The sequence below is a fragment of the Carcharodon carcharias genome, chromosome 23 (genome assembly GCF_017639515.1).
Source record: "Carcharodon carcharias isolate sCarCar2 chromosome 23, sCarCar2.pri, whole genome shotgun sequence".
In the NCBI taxonomy this organism is placed as follows: domain Eukaryota; kingdom Metazoa; phylum Chordata; class Chondrichthyes; order Lamniformes; family Lamnidae; genus Carcharodon; species Carcharodon carcharias.
In genome coordinates, this window is record NC_054489.1 from 24,052,518 (window position 1) to 24,076,816 (window position 24,299).

General features: G+C 41.5%; 1 protein-coding gene across 12 annotated transcripts in view; it reads right to left on the minus strand.

The window, feature by feature from the left end:
• hdac5 (histone deacetylase 5) overlaps window positions 1-24,299 on the minus strand; it is a 378,423-nt gene that overhangs the window by 101,474 nt on the left and 252,650 nt on the right. For 10 of the 12 annotated variants that reach the window (XM_041217570.1, XM_041217576.1, XM_041217573.1 and 7 more), the window contains 3 exons: window positions 23,369-23,591; window positions 17,284-17,498; window positions 15,437-15,700 (listed from right to left, as the gene is read on the minus strand). In XM_041217570.1, coding sequence (XP_041073504.1) covers window positions 15,437-15,700; window positions 17,284-17,498; window positions 23,369-23,591 — 702 coding nt within the window. Of the gene's footprint in view, window positions 1-11,125; window positions 11,564-15,049; window positions 15,069-15,436; window positions 15,701-17,283; window positions 17,499-23,368; window positions 23,592-24,299 lie in introns of those variants that run through there. The other 2 variants (XM_041217578.1, XM_041217580.1) reach the window with 2 other exon arrangements.

Below are 24,299 nucleotides of genomic sequence, written 5' to 3' on the forward strand. Positions count from 1 at the left end.
AAACTGTCACACTGTCAAGGCATTTACATTTCCTGGCATTTAAATGTTTGAAAAAAAAACCATTGCTGCACTTTTTAAAAAGCGCTTGCAATTTCACTCTGTTGACATAAGCCTGAGGGCTCCTATTATAGGATTTGTGCCACTTGACTGATTTCACAACCTATCACTGTCACAATGGGGTGCCCTGTCAGTTCACATTTATATTGATACTTCCAAGTGGTTATAAAGTCTTTGATTTTGAGTTATGAACGCAAATGCGTGTTTTTGTAAGGGATTAAGCCCTTGAATGAAATATTTGTTTTGATAAGGGATTACGCAGTTGAAGGAATGTAAATGTATGGCTGAGAAAAGAGGCATGCTATCGAAGCTTCTTGCAATCAGCAAGAAGCTCGCAAGATAAACCAACAGTAAAGGGAACGACAATTTATATGACATGAGAAGAATGTTGATTGATTGGTAAGTGGACTCTGAATTGTTGAGGTGTTGCCATTGAGAATGCAGCTGAGAACTGTTAACTGCCAAGCTTTTGTTCAAAATTAAACCAGGCAGGTTGACTCTGATTGGTCAAAGAATTGCCATAGGGAATGAATCATGGAATGGCTGTCTCCCAAATTTTTTGCTTAGTTGGAAAAGGCGTAATGCGTGGAGCTGCTCCTTCTGTCTGTAAAGGACAGGGCCCTGTGTGTCAATATGTGTAGCTTCTAGTTTGTGTAAGTGAGCCACACTGTAAGCCTGACTGATAATCTTAAATTGGTTGTCAGCATAATTCTTAGCACAATCAGAATTGTTTAGAAAGTGTTATCCAATCACAGAATCACATCTAATGCTGGACACTATATTTTTGAGTTTTGCAAGCATGGGCTGGTTGAGTACTCTGCCTGTTGCGAACAGGTGAAGGGAAGTGCTGTTTGATATGATCCACCGGTCGCTGGGACGTGTGGCCTACGTACCTGGCATCACACTGGTACTGAAATTCATATACCACATTACTCATTTGTGTGAGAGACAGAACATCTTTTTGGGTTGATGGCAGCGTCCTGTTAATGGAGAATACTATTTCTGTTGCTGCTGCATAGCAACAGCATGCAAATGCTAGCTTCACCTGTTGCTCCAGTTTTTGAGACACCTTACCCCTCCAGGGTAATTAGATTATTAGTTGGGCTCGCAGTGTGGCTCACCTGCATGCTAGAAACAATATATATTCACACAGAGGGCGCTGTCCTTTGCAGACAGAAGGAGCATGTCCATGCATTGCATCTTTTCAAACTAAACAAAATCTTGGGGGCCTGTCATTCCCTGGTTCATTCCCCATGGCAATCCCTTGACCAGAGTCAACGTGCCTGGTTTAAATTTGAAGAAAAGCTTGGCACTTAGCTGTTCTCCGCTGCAATCTCCATAGCAACAACTCCACCAGAGTCCACTTGCCAACCAAACAGCACTCTCATGCAGTATAAATTGTTCTTCCTTTTACTGCTAGTTTATCTTGAGGGCTGTCCTGATAAGTGCAAGAAAGAAAGCTTTGATAGCATGTCTCTTTTATCAGCCATACTCAAGTTCTGTACTACCAAACAACTATATGAATGTAAATGCAGTGAATGAGGTTTTATGAATGAGAGTTCTTTTTAATAAAAATGAAGTCTGCAATAGACACAACTTTATTTCCTTTCATCCCAGCATGGGTCCAGAGGTCTGCCCATGGTGGATGCTGGGTGAATTAGCATGGAGAGTGTTAGGACAAGGAAGGGGGGGGCGCATGCATTGGCATGATATGGGCCTAAGTTGGCATAGGGCTATAAAGGGCCATGAAGGTTGGATAGAAGGGCACAGGTTGGCATAAGGACTAGAAAGGGCCAGAAAGGGTAGAGTGACATAAGTTGACATAGGGGTTACAAAAGGCCATGTAGGTGGGTAGAGGGGCATAGGTTGGCATGCAAGGTATGAAGCTTCATGGGGTGGTGGGTGGGGGCATGACATAGCATGGATGGGGCATGGGAAATCTGGGTGGGGAAGCAGAGGTGAGGACTGGAGGGCTGTTTTTTGTATTTTTTTATATAGCTCGGACCAAGTCCCAGAGGAATGAGGTGGGCTTTTCATACAGACCGCTTCCTGCCTCCGAACTGTTTCCAGAGGTGACAAACCCGACTGCCATTAACATGCACCCGCCAAGAAATAAAAATTAGACCATTCGGGACACTTTTGCCCGAGTTGGGTTTATGCAGCCAGGAATTTTCCAGACTCCCAACTTGGGAGAGAAAATTCAGGCCTTAAAGTTTAATTTTCTCAGTTATGACCAACTAGTTTCAAAATAAGCATTGTGCAGTTTCAACATATAGTAAAAATACTACACATTACATGTTTACAGAATGAATGGGCATCATTCAGGGAAATAAGCAAAGTTAAAATAAAATGAACAGCTGACATTCCAATATTAATCAAATAGCAGCAATTAATGTAAAACTGAAAAACCATTAACAACTGAACCTATTTCACACTAACTCCCATTCTATAACATTGAAGATATTTAAAGCAAAGTGGTTGACAATTCTCGCAATAGAACTAAAATACCACATATTTTAAAAAACCTATGGAAAAACTGCATGGCTATAACAGAAATGAAATTAGGGACAGAATTCCCAGAATATTAATATTTTTTCTTTTTCTCCATAATGAATTGTAACCCCAGTTTACCTTCTCCCCATCTCAAAAGGAAAGATTAAAAAAAATATCTGCCATATCCTCCCTCCATGCTTTCTTGGCCAAAGCCCTAGAAAAATCTGGGCTGTGGACTTTTTACAGTCACTGCCATCTCTGCTTGTTATCAGGATTTTCAACTAACTGATGGTGACTTATGTCAGTGGTGGTATAAGGGACCTTTGCTTTGCACTGACACTAAAGTTGTGTCAATCTGGAGTCAGGAACCAACATAACTCCAAAGTTAACTCAAGGGATTTTTTTGGAGGATACATTTATTCCACTTTGCTTCAGAATCACTCTGGGACATAACTGGACTACAGGACAAAACTTTAGCATTGGTGATGCCAAACCACAAAGGGAGTTTTTATCTGCCATAATCTGCTTCGATTACTTGTCCAAGACACAGTAAATCTCACCACTCAACTGAGTCTCAGCATGGATTCTGACAAATGCTGCTCTTTGGATATAGGTTTTAGCATACAAGACTGACACTCAGCTTGCAGGCTGGAGCAACTGCTGTGCTGTGAATTTTCTCAGAAGGCCACCATGGCATTTTTAAAACAGAACATTCAGAACTGGTTGGTTCAGGATCTGACCTTGCCTGTGAACTTTTCCAAACATATTTCTAAAATGTGATTTTAAATTAATTAATTTAAACTAATTCAAGTTTTAAGATTCTTTTTAAAATTTAGTTTCAGTTTTACAAAGCCAGCTGCATTTTATCCCACAGAAATGAAGAGCAACATGAAAATTACCCACTTTTGAAATTGCAGAAAGTCATTTACCCAAACAAGTCTAATCTTTTTAATTGCTATCAACCCCCCTATTTTTGCACCCCATCTCTGTACAGTATTTGCACTTCCCCTAGAAGCACATTTCATTGTCCCTTCAACTTGTTTTTATTTGATTAAATGGCCTTCCCTGGTATATCTACCTTGCATGTGAAATCACTCTGAATTCTGGAACTACTTATTTTTAAACTACATTCCTCAGTTTTTGAAAGCTTCATGAGAATGCACCTTGACCACCCTCACAATAGCAAAACAATCTATTAGGTTGCCTTGAAGTTTTCTCCTGCACTAAAAGAAAAATCATCCTTTTTTGGTCAATATTCTGCCCTATTATCTGTAAGACGTTGATTACTGGAATGGTAAACATCATGGCAGTTCTCTGGTACGAAATTAATAGCCCTCATTAATGGGCTTGAGCAATGAGTGCTGAGGGCATCACATTTGACCTGACCTCAAACTACATCCATACATAATTTATCATATATATCAAGTAAGAATGGGAACCTTGGCTAATTTCATCCTTCCTAGACAGAGTGTGCTGGGGTCAAACACAGTTTCAATCGTGGCCTTCAAAAGGGTACCGGACAGGAAAATTTTGCAGGGCTATAGGGGAAAAGGTTGGGGAGTGGCACTAGTTGAGTTGCTCTTGCAGTGAGTTGGCATAGACACGATGGGTCAAATGGCCTTCTCCTGTGCTGTAACCATTCTAAGATTCTATAATTCAGCACAGTTCAGAAATCTGGGTCCTTCTGGTCTACTTGATTTAGCATCAAATTAGATAATTGTATTTACTCATAAGTTCTAAAAGAAAGTAAATACCAACTTCTTTTCTCTTATATTCCTGATATAATGATTGTTATATTGCATTGCTTAAGGGCAATAATAATTTCTTCTGATTCTCCCATTTTATTTGGGGTTGCCACAATTCTGGCTGATCCCCCTTCTCCACCTCCTCCTGTAAGTCACCCATTCCTCTTCTAATCTCACTGCATTTAAATCTCTGACCACTGCATCTTTCCATCTGTTCTTTGGCCCTCCTCTTCTTCTTCCTGGCACTCCATCACTTGCGTCACCACATCTTCTTTCTCTCTCCCCAACAGAAGGCCATATCATTTCAATCTCTTCTAGGCTACTTTATTCAATGCTTCCATAATCTTCACTGACCCCCTCATGTACTGGTTCCTGATTTTGCCCTTTCTTGTCACTCCACATATCAATCTAATCACCATCATCTCATTAGTATCCATTCATTGTTTCTCCCTTCTTGATTTCTTGATGCTGCCCAAGTTTATGTGCTATATAACAAGGCCAGTCTCACAACGGTCTTGTAGAATCTTCTTTTCAGTTTCTATGATACTTTTCTATCACATAACACTCCATTGCACGTCTTCTCATTACTCCAACCAGAGCTCATCCATTGCTTAATTTCTATTTGTATACTTGCATCTTCTACCACCACTGACCCCAAGTACTTGAAACTATTCGCTTTCTCCAAGTCTTCACCTAAAATCTTTACACCTTCACTCTCCTCTTCCCTAGGGTCAAACCACCAGCCCATATCGGGTCCTTGGTTTACTGATCTTCATACCCCTGTCTTCCAGTGCTTTTCTAAAGTTCTCCACATATTCAGTCATGTTCTCATCATCCCATCACATAGCTCAATGTCATCTCAAACGTAATTGATCATGGCACTTCCTGTCTCAGTTGCTCAGTTAGAACATCCATGACAATCAGGAAGGGGAACGAGGGGCAATAACATCAAGTCAACTTCTGATGAGTTCTAACTAGTGACTTAGACATAGGCATGGAATACACATAACAAACATACATAGTGGCTTAAACATAGACATAGAAAGCACAGTAACAGGCCAACCGGCCCAACTAATTCATGCTGTTTATATTCTACAGGACTTTTCTCCCATTCCATCTATCTCTTTTCAGACTCAGCAAATCATAGTCCCATTTGTCTCACGTGTCTTTCAGTTTCCTTTTAAAAGCAAGTAAGCTCTTTGCCTTTGTGGTAGCAAGTTCCACACTCCAGCCATTTTCAGAGTAAAGGAATTTCTTCTTATTGGCCTATTGGACTTATTAGCACAGTATCCATCTTGAATTTATAGTTCTAGCTTTAGATTCTCCCACAAGTGAAAACATTCTCTCCATAGCTACTCTGTCCAATCTATTCATAATTTGAAGACCTTCATTAGGTGTCCTCCAAGTGTTCTCTTCTCTAAAGAAAAAAGTGCCCAATTGTTCAATTTTTCTTGATAGCTGCAATATCTCATTTGCAGTATCATTCTTGTAAATCTTCTTTAAACTTTCTCCAGTATTTCTATGCACTTTCAGTATGTAGACCAGCATTGTGCACAGTGCTTTTAAGTACAAACTGACCAGGGTCCTACACAATTATAATGTAACTTCATTGCTTTTGAATTCTATACTGAGAAATAGATTCCAGTGCGTTGTCAGCATTTTAATTGCTTTACTGCCTCACAGTATTGCTTTAATGATGTGTTTATCAGTATCCCTAGATCCCTTTGCTATTCTACCCCATTCAGTTTCTTGTTTTCTAATGTATAGGTGATGTTTATGTTTCCTATCAAAATGTATCACATCACATTTATCTAAGTTCACTTGCCATTTAACTGCCTACCTGCAAGTTTTCAAATGTCCTTTATAATCCCTTTTATCCTCTAGTATTCAATTATTTTTTGTATGTCTTTCTTTTGGTTCAATTTTTCCTTTTATTATTTATTCATCTATGATGCCCCATAAGTAGCCTGCTTATTTTTGGCTTTTAGTGGAATACATTTTTCTTGTAATCTACTGATTACCCTTTAAAGATTTCCCAGTGTTTTTCAGTTTCTTTTTTTCAATGTTTTCTCCCAGGTTATCTTTAGTTCTACCCTCATTACCTCAATTTGCCATTTTCCAATCTGTTACCGGAGTTTCTGTTCTGCTTCTTTAAAAAAAATTATGGGTAGTGAATAGGCTTAAAAGGTGTCAGGAATTGAGTTACTCACCACAGAATATTCAGTTTCTGACCTGTTCTAGTAGCCACGGTATTCATGTGGTTGGTCCAGGTAAGCTTCTGGTCAATGTCAAACCACCCCCACCCACTCCCCACCACCCCCAGGTTGTTGATGGTGAGGAATTCAAAAACAGTAATGTCAAAGGAAGATGCCTCTCGCTTGCTGGAGATGACCAGTCCCTGGTGCTTGTGTGGTAGGAATGCTGCACGTCACTTATCAGCAGCCCAAGCCTGGATATTGTCCCGATCTTACTGCGTACAGGCATGTACTGTAATAGCTGAGGAATTGTGAATGGAACTGAACACTGTGCAATCACCAGTGAATGATCCCACTTTTGCCTTTATGATGGAGGAAAGAGCTTTGATGAAACAGCTGAAGATGGTTGGGCCAAGAATACTGTCCTGAGGAACTTCTGCAGCAATGTCTTGAAGATGAGATGATTGGCCTCCAACAATCACACCCATTTTCCTTTGTATTAGGTGTGACTCCAGCCAGTGGAGAGCTACCCTGCACCGATGCCAATTGACTTCAATTTTACTATGGCTGCTCGATGCCACATTTAGTCAAATGCTGCCTCGATATCAAGGGCAGTCACTCTCACATCACCTCTGGAATTTAGCAGTTTTGTCCATGTTTAGATTAAGGTTGTAATGAAGTCTGCAGCAGAGATATCCTGGCGGAACCAAAAATGAACTTCAGTAATCATGTCGTTGGTGGGGAAGTACTGCTTGACAGTACAGCTGACAATGCATTCCATTAATTTGTTTATGAATGAGAGTAGGCTGATGGGGTGGTAATTGATCAGCTTGAATTTATCCTGGGCCAGGATTTTCCCGTTGGTGAGCAGGGGGCGGGGCCCACTCACCGACACATAAAATGACGCGCGGTGACGTCGGGCAGAACTCCTGACGTCACTGCACCCCGTTTAAGTTTTCAGGTAGGTGGGGGCTCAGCAAAATCAGCTGTGCGCCCACTGACCTGTTAATGGCCAGTTGAGTCCATTGACAGAGTCATTTAAGTAATTAATGGACCTGCCCGTCCAACCTTAAGGTTGGCAGCCAGGCCAGGTGCCCTGGCAGGCATTAGAAAAAGCATGAAACCTCACCCACAGGCGGGATGAGGTTTCATGTAGGTTTTTAAAAATTTAATTAGTGTTTTTAGAAGTTATGGACATGTCCTAACTCGTGTGACAGTGTCACATGAGTGGACATGACATGGAATTTTTTTTTCTATTTTTAATATTTTTCACAGTAGAGCTGATCTCCCTGAGGCAGCACTTAGCCTCAGGGAGATGAGTGTGCTCTTTTGTGCGCATGCATGAAAGAGCGCACTCTCGGGTTTAGGGAATCCCCCCTGCCCTCACAGGGAACGCATAGTGCTTCCGTGCAGACGTCACATTGTGCGGGCCTTAATTGGCCCTCCCATGTAAAATAGCAGCGCGCCCCCAATCAGGGATGCCGATTGGAGGCACGCCTCGGTGCACCCACTCTTCAATATCCCCCCCGGACGGGGGGAAATCCTGGCCCTGATTTTTGTGGACAGAATATTCCTTTGCAATGTTCCACTTTATCAGGTAGATGGCAGTGTTGCAGCTTACTGAAACAGCTTGGCTTGAGGTGCAGCTACTTCTGAGACATAGAGCTTCAGCACCACAACCAAGATATTGCTGAGGGACATAGCCTTTTCCCGTACCCAGTATGCTAAGCCATTTCTTGAAAACACATGGAGTGAATCAAATTGGCTGGAGACTGGATTCTGTGATGGTCAGTCCTCAGGAGAAAGCCATGATGGATCACCAACTTGGCACAGCTGGCTGCAGTTGGTTGCCAATACTTCAGCCTCGTATTTATACCTTACTTTCAATGCCCTGATCCAGTGATGCAACTAACTTTAGGGTCTGAGGACCAATCCCAACGTACTTCATTCATAACATATCCTGCCCTGTTCAAAAATTTCCATTCATGGTTACCCTAGATTTTCAAACCAATTTTCTATTTTTTTCTCACTTTGATGTGAAACACTATCAACAACTTTTGAACATGTTAGTATTCAACATTGTAGGGATATATAAATACAGGAAGTAATTAGGCAACTAGACAGGTAAGTGGAAGGTTATATAGGTACATAGCAGGCTGGGAGCTTAGTGTAAGGCTGACACAAGGTTGAGGCATTCAAAGGGTTAAAAACATATTTAATTCAAGCTTAATTCAGAATCTGCTCAAGACCCAGAGTGGAGACTTGAGAAGTTTAGCTACACAAAGAGACATAACCATGATAATGTATGCAAAGTAGAAACTTGTGCAGCATTAGAGAGAGATAACTGTTGCGAATGGGAACCTGTTTGCATTCACAAGGGACAGGGTCACTGTAACGGGGGCACAGTAGGAGCTTGCTCAGCTTTACAAAGGAAGCATTTATTTCAACCAGAGGCTAGTCTAGTTTTCTAATAAAGCATTGATACTGTAATTGTCTAGTACTGTTTGTGGTGATGTGACAGACTGGATACCTGAGTAACAAGCACAATTGTAAAGTGTATAAATATGTAAAGCAAACTTCGTTCGTTGAACAATCTCTCCTGAGCTGTATCCACGTATGCATACTGGTAAAATAAAGTCTTTCGCTTGTTTGGACCCTTAACCATCTCCGGTGTCAAGTGTCACTGGATACATTACAACATTCAATTCTTTCCCATGATAGTAATATTGTTGAAAATCTCCTGCAAATTAAACATGACCTCTTCTAACTGAATCTGAACTAATGATTTGTTATTGAGCTGTGCTTTTCCAGGTTTTCCCTACAACTGATAGTAAATTGACAAGTCTACAGTTTGTATGCCAGTCTCAATTGTATTTTTAAAAAATAAATTATGTTTTGCTGCTTCCATTGCTTGTGAATCTTTCCCAAGCGTATTTATTTTCAAAAATATCAAAAAATGCATGTGGTACTTCATTTAAAACTCAAATATAATGTTTGGATCCGATTCTCTTCATCTTTTAAAAGCAACTGTAAATTCAACTACCCCTGGAAGTCTGGTATCCAGCTTAATCAAATCTCCAATCCTTCCTTTGCACCGAATGTTTGCTCTGAAATTATGCCTTCTAATATTATTTTATTGAATTCATTTGCATAATTAAGAGCAAAGTAACCGAAAATGTCAGTACTTTCTTTAATTAAAACATAAGCTTCCCTAACCCAATTTCACCTCAAATACAGTACATTTACACTAACATTTTATAGCACTCAACATTTACAATTTTGCACGTGCATCTGGAACATGTTGGAGTAAAATAGCAATGCACATGGAGTTCCTAAATGCAGTGGCATTAACAGTGTACTGTAATGTAATTTGCTACAGAATGCTGACTTGCACTTGATTACACCAAGAGCACCTAAACTCACCAGTGCTAATATGGGGTGTATTTACATTTGTGCCCAGAGAGGCAAAAAAAAATCACTCAAACTAGTCATCCAGGGCTACTCAATATACCTTGAAGTGGTTGCGATACCTTAGTACTGACCCAAGTAGATAGGGATGGGCAACAAATGCTGGCCTTGACAGTGACACACATATCCATGAAAATATATTTAAATATTTAAAATATGGTCTCTAAGTTCACCTCCTCACTGTGGACACTGCAAGATGCAGAGAGGCTGAAATAGAGAACCTGCATTTATCCACTATATTTCACATCCTCAGTATGTTATAAAACTCTTGACAGCTAATTACTTTTGAAAGGTAATCAATTATCTGTAGGCAAATGTAGCAGGTAATTTGCATGCAGCATCTTCCCACAAACTATGATGAAGTGAACAATTAGTTAATCTGTTACGCTGTTGCTGCGTAAGAATTCTTGGCCAGGACATCAGGAAAACCTCCTCTGCTTCTTTAAAAAACTTTGTTTAAAGGTTTCATTCATTAAAAAAACTAACAGCTTCCAACAATGAAACATGCCTTAAGTGTTGCACTGAAAAGTCAGCTGAAATTTTAAGTTCAAGTGCTGGAGAGGGGTTTGAATCAGCAACCTTCTCAAGAGGATTGAGTGATGTATAGAATTATACAGTACAGAAATGGGCTCTTAGATCTAACTGGTCCTTATGCTCCACATGAGCTTCCTTGACTTTACTTCATTTCACTTTACCAACATATCCTACTATTTCTTTTTCTCTCATATCTTAGTTAACTTCCCATTAAATGATTACATATGTTGTAATAAAATATAAAACTTATAAGTATACCATGCAACCAGACATGATAAGAAAAAACAAAAACACTTTCACAAAAAAAATCAAAGCGTAAACTGGTTTGCATCCTGCACAAAAACAATTGTAGAACGTATTGTGCCATATCTGCTGAGCTCTGTCCTGTTTATTATGTGCTGCGATATCAAAATCAATGGTAGTTACTGATGTTGTCCAGTGATATCATCACATCATCAACTCCAAGAATCCTACTTATGTCACATAATTGAGTGTCACGATCAGGTGAGGAGGGATCAAATGGCTCTCCTCTTTTCCTTCTCCTCATTTGACCACAACAGGTTTTCTTTTTAAAAAAGGATATACTTGCCAATGCATTGTTTACACTGTGATCATAAAAGAACCAAGGTTTTCTTGAGTTTAACGAAAATGGAGGTAAGCTTTATTATACTTAAACCAATCTAAATAACACATTCGAACACACACATTCGAAGTTCACACACGCACACTAATAGATTATAGAGTGGGGAAGGATAGATTTGTCAGTTTGCAGTCCAGAGAAATAAAAGAGGTATACATTCTGTAGTTTGGTGATTCAGCTGGCTTCAGGCTGAATTCGGTGGTCTTGTGATTTTCCTTCTGTGGTCCTGATGCTTCCGATTTAAAGATGCAAATGGCTCATTCAGCTGTTCTGGAGATTAAATTCTTTTAATAAGCCTCTGTCTGTAGCAGGGACATCCGTGGATGGTCACGGTCAGCAAACAGGGTTTGAAGCTTGCAAGGTGGGTTGGAGAGAAGCAAGGATCCCACTCGAGTCATCTCTCATCAGCATCTTAGCTGCTTGTTCTCTTACTGCAGAGAAAGCAGAAGTTTAAACACACAAAGGGTGGGCCTGTCACATGACCATCACCCAGTGATTCAAACATCATCGTGACTAGTGTGTTCCCCTTGTAACTTAATCACTTCATGTCTGGGAATCCTCTCTCTCAGCCAATGTCCCATTGTTCAAGTGATGGGGTTTAGTGTATTCCCATAGTAGCTTGATGAGTTCAAGTCTGAGAACCCTCTGTTGAATATCCCAGGTGATTGCTTTGATACCATACTAATGGGATGCTTTACTAATAGGGACAAGATATGTGGCTCACTCATGTTCTCCTGACGCTATTGTCCTTGATGGGTCTTTGCAGACATGGTGTCTCCATTTCAGTGGGTTGGAATGTGGAAGGTTCAGTGATAAAAATTGGATAGCTATCTATGTTGTATGTTTAAGTCACACTTTTAGTCTGTGTTTCACAAAGTCTCTCTCAAAATGGTTTCAAAACAAACATTTCCAATTCACCAATATACATTTCCAACTCAAACATTTATCATGTTGAGACACCAGAGGAGGTGCATGAAAGATTTACTGGAATGATACCAGAACTGAAAGGGTTATATTTATTCATCAAAAAAGAAGAACAGGCCGGAGCTCTCTTTTCCATAATAGAGATTATGAAAGGGTTTAATAGGTTAATGTAAAAAATCTGTTTCCACTTGCAGCGAGACCAGAATTGGGAGCTATAAATGTAAGTCACTAAATAATCCAATAGGGAATTCCGAAGAAACTTCTTTAAGAAAAAGGCCTGCGTTTATATAGTAGCTCAGCTGTGTCCAGTTCTGGGCTCTGCAGATTAGGAAGATGTGAAGGCTTTGGAGAGAGTACAGAAAAGATTCATGAGAATGGTTCCAAGGGTGAGGAAGTTCAATAATGAAGATAGATTGGAGAAGTTGGGTTTGTTTTCCTTGAAGAAAACTGAGAGGAGACTCGATAGAGGTATTCAAAGCCATGAGGGGTCTGGACAGAGTAGATAGGGAGAAACTGTTCCCATTCACAAAAAGGATCAAGAATGAGAGGGCACAGGTTTAAGTAATTGGAAAAGAGGCAAAAGAAATATGAGGAAAAACTTTTTCACGCATCGAGTGTTTAAGGTCTGGAATGCACTGCCTGAGAACATGGCAGCTTCAATTGAAGCATTCAAAAGGGAATTAGACTGTTATCTGAAAATAAAGAATGTGCAGGGTTAGAAGAAGGCAGGAGAATGGCACTAAATGAATTGCTCATTCAGAGAGCTGGTGCAGACACAATGGGCTGAATGGCCTCCTTTTGCACTGTAACAATTCTGACCACCAGATGTCTCAAAATGCTTTGCAGTTAATGAAGTACTTTTGAAGTGTAATCACTTTTGTAATCTATGAATTACTCTAGATGAGTGGTGAGAATATTGAACTCGCTAGTACGGATTGTAGTTGAGGGAAATAACATTGATGCATTCAAAGGGAATCTAGATAAGCACGAAGGAGAAAGGAATATAAGGATAAAGTGATGGGGTTAGATGAACAAGGGTGGGTGGAGGTTTACGTGGTGCATAAACGCCAATATGGGCCTGCTGGACTGAAAGATGTTACTATGCTATAATAATTTGCAAAGTTTGGGTCAATGGATGGATCAAGGCCTGTTACAGGTAATACATGGGTCTGCGCACTGAAAGAGTAAAAAGCAGCATTTAATGACTACCTGAAAAGGGATTTGATCTTGTTGGCATCTTTCACAATAGTTAGAGAATTTAAATGTGCTTTATATTTTTTTTCATTTATTCATGGGATGTGGGCTTTGCTGGCTAGGCCAGCATTTATTGCCCACCCCCAGTTGCTCTTTGAGAAGGTGGTGATGAGCTGCCTTCTTGAACTGCTGGTGTCCATGTGGTGTAGGTACACTGTCAGTGCTGCTAAGGAGGGAGTTCCAAGATTTTGACTCAGTGATAGTGAAGGAACGGCGATATATTTCCAAGTCAGGATCGTGAATGGCTTGGAGGGAAACTTCAAGGTGGTGGTGTTCCCATGTGTCTGCTGCCCTTGTCCTTCTGTGTGGTCGTGGGTTTCGAAGGTGCTGTCTGAAGAGCCTTGATGAGTTCCTGCAGTGCACCTTGTAGATGGTACACACTGCTGCCACTGTTCGTCACTGGTAGATGGAGTGAATGTTCGTGGATGGAGTGCCAATCAAGAGGGCTGCTTTGTCTTGGATGGTGTCAAGTTTCTCGAGTGTTGCTGGAGGTGCACTCATCCAGGCAACATTCCATCACAATTCTGACTTGTGCCTTGTAGATGGTGGACAGGCTTTGGGGAATCAGGAGGTGAGCTACTCACCGCAGGATTCCTAGCCTCTGACCTACTCTTGCAGCTACAGTATTTATATAGCTAGTCCAGTTCAGTTTCTGGTCAATGATAACCACCAAGATGTTGATAGTGTGGTATAGAGCAATGGTAATGCCATTGAATGTCAAGAAGCAATGGCTAGATTCTCGCTTGTTGGAGATGGTCATTGCCTGGCACTTGTGTGGCGCAAATGTTACTTGCCACTTGTCAGCCCAAGCCTGGATATTGCTGCATTTGGACATGGACTGCTTCAGTATTTGAGGAGTTGCGAATGGTGCTGAACATTGTGCAATCATCAGCGAACATCCCCACTTCTGACCTTATGATGGAAGGACGGTCATTGATGAAACAGCTAAAGATGGCTGGGCCTAGGACACTACACTGAGGAACATGAATTCATTACATAATATTATTACTCAATGGCACTAATAATAAACCTTAATTAGATTTAACCCTGGATTGTTTTTGTTCCAATCCTCAAGTTACTGACACTGTTAGCCTTATAATGTTAGGAAGTCCTTGTATATTTAAGCAAGGTAAGGTCTCAATTCGTGTTTTTTTTAAATGGTGGAAATTATTATTTTCTATAACATTCTCAAGTGAACCACATTTTGCGAAGCTAAAGGATATTTATAAAACTTTTCCATATTCTAAATAAAATTTAAAAAATTGCATGTTTCTCTTTTTGTGCAAGTAATTTTATTGTAATCTAAAAAAATTGTCTTCCTTCTTTTTATACTCCCTATGTCACTGTATCCCATTAAGAGGATTGGCAGGCTCGTTGCTCACAACATCTCAGGGCACTCTGTGACTCACACAGCTGTACTGCCTTTCTTTGAGTTCCATTTGGTGCCTGCTGTTGGCTTTGCCGTGTTAAGAAATCTACTAGGTAAAGAAGCCTTTACCTATTCTTGGCACAGTCTTTGGCAATACTTATATGTAAGAAGTGCTATAAGTCTAAAGTTCACTGTAAATAAAAACATGCAGTTACAACAGAAGGCAAACAAAATACAGATCTTCAGTAGTACTTTTAAGTTTATACTTTTTTGATGCATATATTAACAAAAGCTAGTTGCAAAGATTTATAATTGCACATTTATAATTAGTCAAGTCTACTGTCTTAATGTTCTGCACTTGGGGACTTACCATTTTAAAATAAAATAACCTACAAGCAAGGAAAAAATTGCACCGGTTACTCGCTGTTTTTAATTCAACCCTTTCAGTAGATTTATCAAACAATTAAAGCTACAAAGAATTTTGGAGCCAAGAAAAAACAATTCTATGCGGTGAATTTTAAAATGAGTTTATATTTCTGTTCTTCAAATCAGATTGACATTTTCAGTGGGAACGTCACCTTTGATGACTTTTAAAAAGTTCAAGCCAGCATGGACAATAAGGTTAATTTCATATACTACAGCAAAAAACAACCTAAAGACAAATGGAAAATACAAGCGGGTAGCTTGAGTCATTGGCTGAGACCACTGCAGTCACAGTATGGTTACGAGATGGAAGCTAACAAAGAATTGAAATTACCTGATTAAAATGCCGAAGTTGTTCTTCAACTTCTTTCTGATCTTCTAACTGATCTTCCTCTTCGCTATCTGGCGGCTCATCCTTCACCTGCATTGCATCCTGTTCCAAACTTTCATTTGTTACTTCACTTCCTCCGGAATTGATACTGCTGCTTCTTTGAGGTGCCTGATCCTCCTGCATGTCCTGTTGCTCACACAATTCTTCTTCGGTCTCCTCGGGGTGACTTGGAGGCTGCCGAGGTGATTCACTTGACTTGGAAAGCATCTGTGACAAACATTCACATGCATAATCAAAGCTACAAGCTCAATCACAAATTACAGCATGGCTAAATATGAAGATTATATTCATTGATGCAAAGAAAATTAAGAGGAAACTGAGCAGAAATGTTCACAGTGATGAACAAAAACTTAGTAAAAATAATTTACACTAATCAGTAAATTGTTACTGAGGAGGGCATAAATTCAGGGATCAGTCTTAAAAGTGCAATGTGGAGATTAAAAGTTTACTTTCATGGACAGATTCATTAATTTAACAATTTCAAAGAAGTGGCAATTGAAGCTGAGTCAATCACAAGGTTAATAGCGAATTAGGCAGGAAAAGAAAAATATGAAAGGGAAAAGTGATTCAGAGTGATAGCATGAAGTGAAACACAAGAGATGAGAAACATCCTTCTGTGCTGAAGGTTCTCTGGTTCTATGATATTCTGCATGCCATTCATTGCCTTCATGTATTGAAGTTGTTCAACTATTCAACTATGGGCATTTTCTGGCCAAATTTGTTTCTTTCCACAAATTCCACTTCAGTATTTAACAGGATTCTCTAACTTTTTTTAATTCAAGTCTATGATTGTTGTAGAATACATTTCTGACACCCATAATTAAATCAGATGATCAGTTCTGTGGCAATCATTTATCTCAAATCCCAATTCTTTTCCAAAGTTCCTCCTGTGTTTTTTTTTAAAAATTAAAACATTTCTAACTTATCCACCAAACCATCCAAGTGTTCCTATTATACCCCAGCTTGGCTGACAGGTGTGGGGGGGGGGGGGGGGGGGGCAATCATCTCTCTCAGATTACAATTCCAAATTCCAGGACTTGAACACCTAACAGTGGCTGGCACTTTCAATTCAATACTCAAGGAATGCCATATTGCCAGGGTTGCCACCTTTTGTAAAGAACATTAAACTAAGGTCCTGTCTGATAATTCAGATGGATTTGAAAAACCCCACTGCAATCAATGAGTAGAGATCTCACCCAATATCCTGGCTAGCATTTTCCCCTCAAAACGCATACCCAAGACAGATTGAGCTGTCAATAATCAGGCATGTATGTGGAGCTTCACAATGTGCAAATTGGCTGCTGTGCTTGCCTACAGCTCAACAAGTACACTCCAAAAGCAATTAATTAGTTGTGAAGTGTTTAGGGATATGGTTTGGCCCACCACCCGTCTCCGTGCCCCCCAACCCCGCCAAAGAAATTACAAGGTTATTGAGGAAAGGCAGGGGACTGGGATTAAATGGATAGCTCTTTCAAAGAGCTGGCACAGATATGATGGACTGATTCCTCCTTCCTGCCTATGTTATTTATAATCTTGAAGAGACTATATAAATGCAAAGTGCTTCATATTACTGCATAGCTATTACAGGAACATACCTATATATAAATCTTGTCATGCCACCCTGCAATTTCTCCTGTAATCACAGCAACATTATGGTAAAGTATTCAAACCCTTGCCAAAAAAGTAAGATCCATATTGAGAAATGTGTGGTTTATTTGTACATTGTAGAATCTCAAAATGTGAGAGAGGAAAATGCTGAACCTTCAGTATTAATTTGTTGTCACTCTTACCTTAAGTTGGATTTGTTGCTGGTACTGTTTCTGTTTCTCCAAAAACTGCTGGTGCTGTTGCTGCATCACCAGCTGTTGTAAGGCCTGTGGACTCTGGGGTAGAGGAGCTGATTGGGTCCGACTTAGAGGGCGGTGCCGAGGCAACTTGTTCACTGTTCGGAGATTGGTGGAAACTCTTTCACCTGTTACCAATGGTGATTGCGCATGGAGTGGCACTGAGTAAGATAAGTCACAGGAATATTACTGTTACTCTTCTGCACTTTAGAATACTTTCCATGACCTATTCTGCAATATTCCAGGTACTGATAGATAAAGTTATGTGATTTTTACAGCTCCACTTTTAGCTTTAGAAACAGAATCAGTCATTAGTAACATGTTAAAAATTGGTAAAAATACCACAAAACATGGATAATAAATCATGTTTTTCTATGATTTATAATTTTGTAAAACATTAGAAGTAATATCTGTAAGTTGTGTCCTAATATTCAGAAAGCGTAGGTGAAAGTCCAAGTTAACAAACAGTTCTCATATTGCTTGAAAGGACAATATTTATTTTAATAAAACCAAATTGATCAGCACAGATAGGGAAATCTTAACTATATGTTTATTTTTTTTTTGGAAGGCTATAACTTGAACACAATTGTAAAGCCCACAGAAATATTACATTGGATTGAAGTTCAACACGATCAATGAATACTTGATATAGTATCAGGTGTGATAGCTCAGTTGCATGTTTGATGAATGTATTTAATATCTAATAAATGGTCATTACTGTCACTGAATCTTTTTACATTTGGATAGAAATTTTTAAAAAGTTTAAAAAACAAATAGGATTATTTATCTAAATGGATTCATGCAATAATTCTGGACTTCCAAGTAGAAGGTAACATGCTCACTTTTTGCATGTAATCTTTTATGAAGAAAATTGCCCTTTTATGCATGTTCCATTAACAAGACATGATGTTTATATTAGTATGTATGACTTTATTTAGCAATACAGTGTCATAGATTTAAAGGTTATGCTTTAGAATTGTCAATTAATTTAAACACATGACCATATTATTTTGTAGTTAGTACACTTCCTTGCTAGTTCACAATATTTAATCAATGGATTGCTTGTGCTTGTGTTTATTAGTATTGGGTATAGTCACTTCCGATTTCCACCAAGTCCAGAGTCTAAAGTATCTGGAATTACAGAGAAGGCAATTAGAGCTCAGTTTATAGAAGTGGTGTTTGGTGGTGAGTTATCTAAGCTACCACTTTAAAAGTCCTCACAGAGGAAAAAAAATCAACTTTCTGGCCAAAAACAGAATTGAGATTTCAGTTGTACTCTCAACAGTAAAATGCTTTCCAAAATTAAAGATTGAATGTGACTGAAACAATTGAGTGATTTTTCATCAGAACTTCTACCTGAAATGTTACCTCTGCTTCTCTCCACAGATGCTGCTTGACCTGCTGAGTATTTCCAGCATTTGTTATTTTTATTTCAGTTTTCCAGCATCTGCAGAATTTTGCTTTTGCAACACAGAGATTTGAAGTAGTTCATGACATTTTCGTGCTTTTAGAGGGAGACACACAAATTAATTGTTAATTGCATTTCTGTGACTCACTGCATAAAACAGTCTCTACGTTGGACCAAGGTAAAGTGAGCTTTACCACTTTCAATAGGTTTTCAAAATGGCAGGCAGTCACTTGAACAGAATAGGGAGAGAAAACTCATTGGGCCTAATAAATGTTCAAATGAGAACAGAGCTTATCTCCTTATGAGGCAGATAATTAATAAATACACAGGAAAGTTACTATGTCTTTCTGCTGTGAAATCAATTCTTCATTCCACAGGTTCTTAGGCCAGAATTTTACGTCTCGTGGGCAGTTGTGTGCCCAGCCTGACATGAAATAGCACAAGATGACGTCAGGTAGGCTTCCTGATGTCATCCTGTACGCGAGCAATCTTCAGGTCGGCGGGCGTGCACAATTGTCGGAGTCACACGCGCCAACAATTAAAAGGCTACTTAAGACCATTAAAAAGGCAACTGATCCTGATTTTACATTGCCTTTGCGATTTTGCACTCGGCACATGGGCAAAACAGGCAGCCCAATTCAAACAAAATGTCATTCAAGGGCGGGATAAAAAGGGTCTACAGCTTTGCCATTGTGAGCAGTGAGGAGTTTAGGAGATCGTTTGCTGCTGGCTGCTTATTTGAACTTGACAGCTTCATCTCTGTTCTGAGCTTCAGTCATCGCATTTCTTGGCTTCATTTCAGGACTCATTGGTGTCTCCAAGGCCCCCGGAGCAATTTGACCATGTAGACCCTTCCAGGCACCAACCAGCCTTCTGTTACCCTGGTAATGGGGATTGTGCTGGTGGCACTTCGTTTGAGGAAGAAGAGAGGGGCAGAAGTGATAAGAGGCCAGGTGTCCCTAAGAAGCTTCCAAGGGGCTGACCTGTTGCAAAAGATGCACATACACAAGGGTTGCAGGGTCAACAGGTAGTCCAAAGTAGAAGGGGCCGCAGTAGACACCACTATCTTGCTGCCAGGGTTTACAAGCAGTGATGCAGCTACCTCAACATGTCTGAGTTGCAATGCCGATGGAGGCTCTGCCTCTCCAGGAAGACTATGACTGCCATTTTTCAGGTGACTGGGCTTGAGATCACCTCTGTGTGGGTGGACAACCCAAGCCAGTCACTCTGAAGGTCACAGTGGCCCTCAACCTCAATGCCGCTGGCTCTTTCCAGGGATCAGTGAGGGGTCTTTGTGGAGTGTCCCAACCAGCTGTCTTTAGTTGCATAAAGTTGGTAACTGATGCTCTGTTCAGGCAGGTAATGACATTTACTCATTTCCACATGGAAGAGGGCAGCCAGAGGGTTTGCAGTGATTGCTGGGTTCTCCTGCATCCAGGGTGCAATAGACTGCACACATGTGGCCATCAAGGTGCCAGTGAGTCAGCCGGGTGCCTTTGTCAACAGGAAGGGCTTCCACTTGACGAACATCCAGGTAGTTCGTGATCACAAGATGTAGATTCTGCAAGTCTGTGCAAGGTACCCTGGCAGTTCCCATGATGCTTACATCCTCAGCCACTCACAGGTACCAACTGCTCCAGCCCAGCTGGATGGATGGCTGCTGGGTGACAAGGGCTATCTATTGAAAAGGTGGCTTATGATACCTCTCCACCACCCAAGAACAGAGGCAGAGCAGAATTATAATAGGAGCCTTGCCTCCACAAGGGCGGTGATAGAGAGGACCACAGGTCTTCTGAAGATGTGCTTCCGATGCCTGGACCGTTCAAGAGGAGCACTACAATACCCTCTAGAGCGGGTGTCACTGATTTTGCTTGCATGCTGCGCTCTCCGCAATCTGGCTTTTGCAAGTGGTGACCCACTGGAGGAAGAGGATCTTGAGGCAGCTCCACGGGCCACAGAAGAAGAATCCAGTGGTGAGTCAGAAGAGGAGCCCGGTGAGGACGTGCAGGCAGACCTCAGGATCCTTCAGGGAGACAGGGACACCAGGGATGTCTTGATCCAACTCTCCTTCAGCAAGGCTGCCAAAGATCCGCTTCTACCTCATGCCACCTCCATCCCGGATGTTTGAAATGACCCTTTCCTTTGAACCCACAGTCCAGTCAATGCCTATGCAATAAAGTTTAGAACCACTGATGTCCAGCATGAGGTACTGGCATGCCTGCACCTACAAAATAAGTGAAGCATACTCAGGGCTTTAAGATAAAAGCAAAATTTATATCATATTGGCACTCACATTAAATGAACATAACAATATATGGTGTTAATGGTCACACCAGTAAACATATTAACAAAACATGGCAGAACAGGGGATCACCCATGAACAGTCCCTCATGTGCTCACGGTGCTGTCCTGTTGGCCTTGATGACCTTAGCAGTCGTCTTCTGGCAGTGGAGCCTGTGCTGGCCCCGCTGGGGAGGGAGCAGTCTGTGCCACGGCTGGCCTTCCCCCAGTCATCGCAGCCTTATCAGATGCCATGGTCATTGGCAGAAGGGCGGAGGAGTTGCTGCCATCATCCAGAGTGCCCCAAGAGGAACCCGTAGAGATGACAAGCAGTTCATGCGCCAAAGTGAGGTCGCTCTGGACCTCCCTGCTTACTATTGATGGATGGGCACCTAGCTGGGATACTGCCTCATCCATCTCCCACGTTGGCAATGACCTCCTGAGATCATTGGCTGTGTGAGGGCTCGCAGGTCCGAGCGCAACCCCAGGAACTCCTGATTCTGTCCCTGGAGTTGACTCTCCATGACAGTCGGCACTCTCTCAATGGAGGAGGCAGTGCGCTTGGCCATGAGGATCAAAGCAGTGCTCATGCTCCACATGGGTTCCTCCACAACAGAGGCCAAGGCACAAAAACCCTCATGGATCTCCGCGTGATCCCACTGGACATCCAGCAACTGCTGCATAATGGACGACTCCAGAGGCATATCATCTGCCTTCGAATCAGCATGGTCCTGGTCTCCAGCAGTCCTCCAACTGCCAGCACCCTGGGCACTCCCTGCCTCTGCCTGTTGCTCAAGTGAGTGTGAAATGCCATCACCACTGCGCACCGACATTCTAGCTGACGATCTAATGTCCACTGAAGTGCTGGCATCTGCACTGGTGCCTGGTGCAGAGAGGGGGTGTGACACAGGTGCATTGAAAGCCCAGTGGTCCTCTGGTGTCAAGGGTGGCTCTTCAGGGTCCTGCATGTGAGTGCACGCTAGCAAATCTAAGAGAGAACGACAACATGTCATTCATTTTAGTCATCACGTTGTCACTGTGCATGCCAGGTGCCCTGGTGAGACAATGGAGAGCTGCATCATGGTGCCATGATCAACCTCTAGGTTTGAGGCTCCCATTAATGATGAGTCTACCAAGAATGTTTGCACAATCCAACACTCTCATCTCTGTGCATTGCACTCTTACCTTCGTCAGAGACCCCTGCCTCTCCACAGCTGGCTGACAGGGGAGGGTGGCAGCACTCCAGCTCCAAGGCATCCATCTCGTACCTCGTCAGAATGAGGAGGTTTGGGAGGTCTCCGCCAGTCTTAGTTCTTTTGTTAATGTTATGGCTTCTCTTCTCCTGAAATGATAGAAGGGCGCTAATTTGTCCACTCTCCATCTGCAGCACCAGTGCAGCCCAGGACACCTTGATATACACATCCAAGTCGCAGCCCTCAGCCCACAAGGCACTCAGGCCAAGCGGCCTGGGCTCACCCCCCTAGCCGGCACCGGTGTCAGTTGGCATTCAGACTCCAACACCCCTGAGATCCACAGAGGACGGCCAGCGCTTAACACTTCTCCACATTAATACATGCCAACTCGGTACTCACCCTTGCCAAGCGCAGCATATTGTTAAACCTTTTTCAGCACTGCACCCGTGTGCACCGCACAATGTCATGGCTGCTGGCCTTGGCTGCCACCTCCTCCAAGGCTTTTTGTCAGGTGCGGTGACCTCCTCCTGGGTACTAGAGCATCCCGCCTGACAGTGACCTCCTCCACAAGGGCCGTGAGCAACTCATCCGAGAAATGGGGGGGCCGAGTGCCCCCCGACCTGCCCTCCCGTCTCTGATGTCTCCAGCCGCTGGTGAGGCCATTGTTGAATGAAATGGTTTCCTGGGCAGACTCCAAAGATTTTTCCCTGGTAGAATTCTGCTCTGCTGGTTTTAAAGTGCCCTCTGGGTCGCCATTGGACCTGGCGCCCAGCAGGCTCCCGCCTGGTCCTTCCCGACCATTGAGAAGACGCATTTCATACTGGGCGGACCTTAGTTGGCCATCCAGTGTGAAATTGCGTTTGCAACCTGACCGCGGCTGGGAGCGGATTCCACATCCGCTTCCACCGACTTGGCATGCACGCCAAGCGTGAAATTCTGCAGGGTATTCTGCATTGATTGTTCTATAAGGTCTATGGAAACATGCTTTAAAAATCTTATGGCTCACAAAAGAATTACAAACATTATAAACTGCACACATGGCAGTTATAAACCTAATAGCCATCATCAGCTTGCCACTTTGTCTCTCTCAAGTTATTGTTTTTCTACAAATTTTCCAAATACACTGAAGGCTTCAGTAAAAACTATTCACCAGCTATCAAAGCATTTTGCTGCCGAGCTTGTTCCAGTAACAGCACATGTTGAAGAAGGGAGGGGTGGCTGTGAGTGTTGGCTTCTCCTTCAATTGTCGTTGTGGACAAGCCAGATGGTAGTGAGGTGGTACTCACGAACTTCCCAGTTAAGGCACCACCCTGGCGCAAAGACTGAATAGCTTGCCTTTCTGCTTCTTGTTGGGTTGACATCTTTTGTGAGGCCTGTAAATAGGGGAAAAAGGTACTATTAACCAAACAAAAACAAAGGAAATTTTGTAATAGAACATGTGTTTTCTCCCATTCTACCCATTAACACAGTTTTACTGAAAGATTTATTTCATGGATTTCACTGCTTTCAACCTTAAGTTTATGGCAGGCAGGAAAGAATGAAGAAAGCAAGAATAAAGACCAGGATAAAAGGCTGCAGAAGAAATAAAATGGGAAAGCCAACATAAAACCTTTCCAAAATGATATAGCCTATTTGATAATTAACAGTATCCAATGATCCCTCAGTCCATTAGCGCAAAGATGGCATAAAAGTCTACCTTCTAGAGAATATGCCTACATTTGCACCTTATCCAAATTTCCTAGGATTGAGTTATAAAATATCAGTATTTGAGGCACCTACCTCTGTAGTTAATGTATTTCATTCTTACTCCACACATTATAAGAAACAGCGAATGTTTTAGATTGTGACAGATCGTCTCACAAAAACAATTTCAACATGAAGGCAAGTATCTACAAATGCCATTAAATTTTATGCACTGGTTTATTGGAAAGTAAATATTGTTTGCAATTTGTCTTTAACTTTTTTGACAATTATTTACTTAAGTGGGGTATCCTCAGAAACGTTTTAAGACTCTTAGAACTGACTCATATTGTACAACCTTTCACAGTAGTCTTACAAATCATTAGGCAAAGTACCACAGA